At 44.5% G+C, this 5350-nt stretch overlaps 1 protein-coding gene across 1 annotated transcript in view; it reads right to left on the bottom strand.

Moving 5' to 3' along the window:
* Window positions 1-596: 596 nt before the first annotated feature.
* Window positions 597-5350, bottom strand: part of LOC116706377 (uncharacterized) — a 5636-nt gene continuing 882 nt past the window's right edge. Inside the window, exons 2-5 of the mRNA XM_032543172.1 lie at window positions 4774-5350; window positions 3566-3652; window positions 3264-3455; window positions 597-2395 (exon numbers count right to left, since the gene is read on the bottom strand). The exon at window positions 4774-5350 is cut by the window's right edge and continues 89 nt beyond it. Of these exons, the coding sequence (XP_032399063.1) occupies window positions 2208-2395; window positions 3264-3455; window positions 3566-3652; window positions 4774-5350 (1044 nt within the window). The 3' untranslated portion in view covers window positions 597-2207. The remainder of the gene's footprint in view (window positions 2396-3263; window positions 3456-3565; window positions 3653-4773) is intronic.

Here is a 5350-nt window from a genome sequence, read left to right as displayed (position 1 = left end):
ACGAATCCAGAGGCTTACATGGATGCCGCAAGCACCGCAGATGGCCACAAGCCCCAAGTGGTTTCAATCCACCACCCTTGTCTCTTTCTCTCACTCCCCCCTTGTGGCTTGAGGGCAATCACACAGGAAGCAATTTTGAGATATTCCCACCTCCCTCTCCTCTCGCCCCGCTTTTTTCTCCCTCCTTCTCCCTTACATCCTCTGCGATGAGGAATGTCCTCCCGCTGCGATAGTAGCCAAGATGTGGAGCAGGCTCCTGTTTCCTGCCCGCCTGCATCTGTTCCCTCCAGCGCTGATCCCAGATAGAGGCTTCCTTCGAGCCTGGGAACTGACCGCCCGAGCTGACAGACAGACAGAGGGCGAGAAAAGAGGCTTAGCCCCGGCTGCCTTGACGTCCAAGTTCCCAAGTCAGTCTCTCTTCCCGGAGGCCAGACAGAGACCATGGTTGTTAAACTCTAATTAGAGTGTCTTACTTTTGGGTCTCCTTCCCGTGCAATCACTGGGAAGGATGATGAGGATCAATGTTTCAGTCAGTGGGTAGATGTATGTGATGAGTGGAGGGTTGGTATGAAGACAAATAAATTCCTCACGGGGTCATTGAGTACAAAACAAATACACAATTTTATTGGGTTCATGTATAATTAAGCAATGTAAGCATTCAGTGCAAGTTTTCCCTGTCATGAGCTGAGAGTCGTACTACAATCAAGCCAGGGATTTCTGATTAAATAAGACGCCATCCCTTCAGAGAGACAGACCCAACCCCTCTTCTCCTGCTTCAATCCCATCCCTGTCATTTTACATTATCTTTATTTCTCCTCAATCTTGCCTCTTGTCGCTCTCTTTCCCTGATCCTGCCTTAATACTTTAAATCCCCCCTTTTTTGAGCTTTGGCTCTCCCACAGAACGACATGGTTGTGTGTAAGCAAGAAAACAAGAGCCATCGCAAAGAGGAGCTGTCACAGAGGCACTTTTTCCAGAGTCATGTGTCCAGGTGCAGAGAGGATCAGATTCCTGCGATTAGATATATGGCTTATTCCCTACAACAACACACCCCTTCCTCATTCAGCTAGGCCCCTTTTGATGTCCTAGTCTACTCTGGCAGATATTTCATCGTGGACACATAATTAAAGTTAGAAAAATAAGCTGCTTTCATGACAAGCAGAGGTCCTGTGCTCTCTCTCTCCCTTTTTCTCCCTCCTCCTCCACTGGGGTTTGTTGCTGGTTTTCCAGGCCCTTCATTCCCTCCCTTTGGTCCATGTTACAATAATAGTGCACATCCTGCTCACCAATAACAACCACAGTGACAACATGCACGGGATTGAGTGTTACAAAACAAAATTTGGTGCAATACAACATTTTGCATTCATATAAATTTAGAAGCGTCATTAATTAATGAAAGGAATCAACATGATTAAAATGTTGTGTTTTTGCACAATGAGATTTAGGGGTTTTACAGGTCCTAAAATGCACTAATCAACAGCCATTATTTTTATTTTTTTAAAAAGGATATCTGTATGGAAAAAAGTTTCTCTACAATATTGTGAAAAGGGTTGTTTTCTGGTATTTAATGGGAGCATACTTAGAAAATCTACTGCGCCAGCTAGAAACACAACATTAAACCAATTGTCATATCTGTAAGCATGTTCATATGTGTGCTTGGATTATAGTGGGAATAAAGAGACTGGATCTAAATATGTTTATCTCTCAGCACAAATATAGGCTTTCTAAATGCACATGAATAAAACAGTAACATGCCAATGTGACCACTGATGCAAGATAATAAAATAGACCCTCTCTATAAATTTCAGATGACCCACATGTCCCTTTAAAAGTGAACCAATTTTATACCTTTTTAATTCAGGGACTTCATGAACCAGTCATGAATGAATGAGGAGTTGTTTTTGTTTTTTTAGATAATAGTGGGGACACCCTTGTTTGCTGTCCCAAATGTGACAAAATGATTGTGGAATAGCCATTTAATTAAAGCTGCATGTGAGACCACAAGTCAGTACTTCAGGAACTTTACAGAGGAGCAAATAAGATGAACCAGGATAAAGATACATCATAGCAGTCCATGTGAAAATAAATCCATACCTTCCGCAAAATGTCTTCTGTGTTGCACAATACTGAGGGGTTAGTTATCATCAGTTCGGGTAAGCTGCAATGTCTCTTCCCCTGCAGTAGGGGGCGATAGTCTTATCTTTGGTTCATCTACACCTGGATTGGGTGGCCTCCAGGGCTTTTTGGTGCCTTCGTTTGTTGAACCGCTTGACGTAGTTGTTGCTTCGCAGAAGGCCGTCTCCGGGCTTCAGTTTACCTCCCAGTAGGTTCAGGAGGTCATTTGGAAGATGGCGCCTCCTGTGGTAGATCTGGCCCATTATAATGTATCTGGTCCCTTGGGAACAAATAGGGGAAATGTTGAAGTGACTGGGAGAAAGTGCACAGTCGAGCCATTTTCATGTTTGCACCAGTGGCGCCCCCAGAACTTTGCCATAGGGGTGTTTAGATGGAGCCACTGAAAATCTTGGGGTGGCAATTCTTATTATGTGATGTGAATAGACTAATACTGGTACTCTTAAAGGGATACTTTGCCGATGTAAACCGGCTCTGTGTCCTCTTTGTGTGAGCGGTGTGTTTAGATGAATGTTGTGAACGTTTGACTTCTGTCTGTGGCACCAGTGCAAGGAGCTCGAGGCAGCGGAGGTCTGCCAAAAAACGCTCCAAAAACTCCATGGCGAACCTCCGCTGGGTGCTCCGTGCACTGGTGCCTCAGAGGGACGCCAAACACCATTCATCTCAACACACCACCCACACTGCCATGGCACAGAGCTGGATTGAAATCAGCAAAATATCTCTTTAACATTTTGAGTTCCCCAACAATCCTATTTTTTTATATCTGTATATACATGTTAGGCAATTCTTTGTTCCTTTAATAGACTAGTTGTCCTTTTCCTTAAATCGAGAAATATACAGCTTTTTGCACATGGCATATCACGCATATGCAACTCGCAGGATGGGGGAGCAGGGGTGGTTAGGGGTACATGCTGATCCCAGGAAAACATAATTCCCAGATCCCACCCATGAATTCTTAGGTGGAAACTTGTAATATACTGCTTAATTTATGGGCCTTGACACTTCTGCATACAGCATATGCTCCAACTTCTGTCTGAAATCAGTTTTATTATTTTTTTACTAAAATAAAAAGATTTTGTCATCCAATCCTTTTAGTTTATGAGGCTTCTGAGGGACTCTGCTACACTCACCGAGTTTGATGTCAGGGCAGGGTTTGCTGCACCTATAGGTGTCCAGGACCAGAAGGCGAACTTTGAAGAAAAAGATGTCTGGGGTCACATAGAGATGACTCATCTTGTAGAAGCCATCACTGCTCACCATCAGTGTAATGAGGCGTATTCCTTTACGCAACACATCAATGTCGTGAACTACCCCATTGACAGCTGTTGAAGAATGAAAAGCAGTTGATAAAATGCGGGAAATAACATAACATTTTACTTTTGTTTTGTCTACCTTTGACAAACTCTATCTTTGTCTTTTGGTGGGTACTTACCAAACTCACTGTAGCAGTAATACTCTCTCTCCTCCTTCTCCTTCCTGCACTCGTTCATGCAGAAGGCATCATGTGTGAAGTCGGACTCTGTGGAGAAGAAGCAGAGGACAGGATGGAGGGATGAAAAGAAAAGAGAGAGTGACTGTCTCCTGCCAAGCCCGTACAGAGCCAGACTCTCATTCCTGCATCATTAGAAAAAGGACAAGGTTGTCATTACAAAACGTGGCATGGCGTTGCATCCCTCCACATGGGACTGGAGGAGGCGGTGTGTGTGATGGGATCACATCCGTGTTACATTTTCCATCTTTATTACAATATTGGGGACATTCTCTCTTGCTTTGCATCAGTTTCATCACAACCTCACTGCACACAAAGGGAAACACCGACAGCCAGATTTGAGGGAAGAGGTTGTAATTAGTGGCAGGGGATATTCACTAACTACCAGTGGAAGGGTTTAAATCATCACTGTCATCAGCACTCTCTGAGTGAACTTTATGAACTCTATGTGTAGTATCTATCATTTTACTATGACTGACGTATTTACACAGAAGTAAATCCATTTATATTTCTAGATTGTATTTTGTAGCCCTTATTAAAACGGAATCAGTGGAGAGTGACAGTAAATGTAGGAACAGAGATGAGGGATGACATTCAACAAATGTCTCTGGCCGGACTCAAACCGGGGACATTGCAATGGCATGGTCAGCATGTAAAACCTGTTGGCCATCCGGATGCAATAACAAATTTAGCATTTGAGCCCTTTTATCCCTTTTATTTTAAAGGCATTTTGTCAATTTCGTAGTTTTGGCTCTTTTATGTTCAAATCTTACCATAAGCCGCTTTTAACCTGGCAGAAAAATATATGCATAAATAGTTATGTATATCATTATCATATATCATATGTACTTCAGTGACTAACGCTAAACTAATGCTAAACTAAAATATATTGTAGTTTTTAATGATTTGTCACTGTGATTGTGTCCTTTTTTAAAGGTTATTACTGCTAATAAAAACTGTGATATTGAGCATCCAAGATTTTCCCAGATGGCTAAACTCTTACATCCTTTCAATCTTTGGAAATGTCATTCCAAAAGGGGAGTTTAAGACATAGGCAGCTGAAACTCAATGCAGTAACATGTAAAGAATCTGAATGTGTGGACAACTCAATACAAATGTCCAAGGTTAGGACAGAACAAATCCTCCCATACCTCGCCTCAGGATGTCGAACTGGTAAAGCAGGCTGGAGGAGCGCCGGTTGAAGACGACAGGCGGGCGGCTGTTGTTCCGGGTCGCTGCACCGATACCGGACTGATAGAGACTGGACTTTCCCGGCCGGTTCTCCTCGGGGTCCAGCCGTCGGTTGGGGAGATCTCTGTGCGGGGAAGGGGCCGGTTGGTGCGGCTGAGCCTGAGGCTGTGTGTGGGGTGGACCCTTGTGTCTGGAGTTGGGGTGTCCTTCTGCTTCACTCTGCTGAGGAGGACTGTTGTTGGACTGGGTGTCCTGGTTGGTTTTCTGCACAGTGCGGTTGTTGGCGGCAGCAGCTGCAGCTCCTGTCAGTGGGGGTTTGGGAAGCAGACCAGCAACTTCTGCTCTGGTTTTCTCGCTGTTGTGCTCCACCAGACGGTCGCTCTTGGGGCCTTTTTTGCTCTTGTTGTGGGGGCTGTGGTTGCGAGGGATGAGAGCCAGGTCACTGTGCTTTGGCCAGACAGCAGAGGGTAGAGGATGGAGGGCGAATTTGGACTCGCCCGTCTTGCTGCTCTTCTCTAGAAGCTCGTTGATGGGCAG

The sequence above is a fragment of the Etheostoma spectabile genome, chromosome 2 (assembly GCF_008692095.1).
Source record: "Etheostoma spectabile isolate EspeVRDwgs_2016 chromosome 2, UIUC_Espe_1.0, whole genome shotgun sequence".
NCBI classification, from domain to species: Eukaryota; Metazoa; Chordata; class Actinopteri; order Perciformes; family Percidae; genus Etheostoma; species Etheostoma spectabile.
This window is presented reverse-complemented; position numbering and strand designations above follow the sequence as displayed.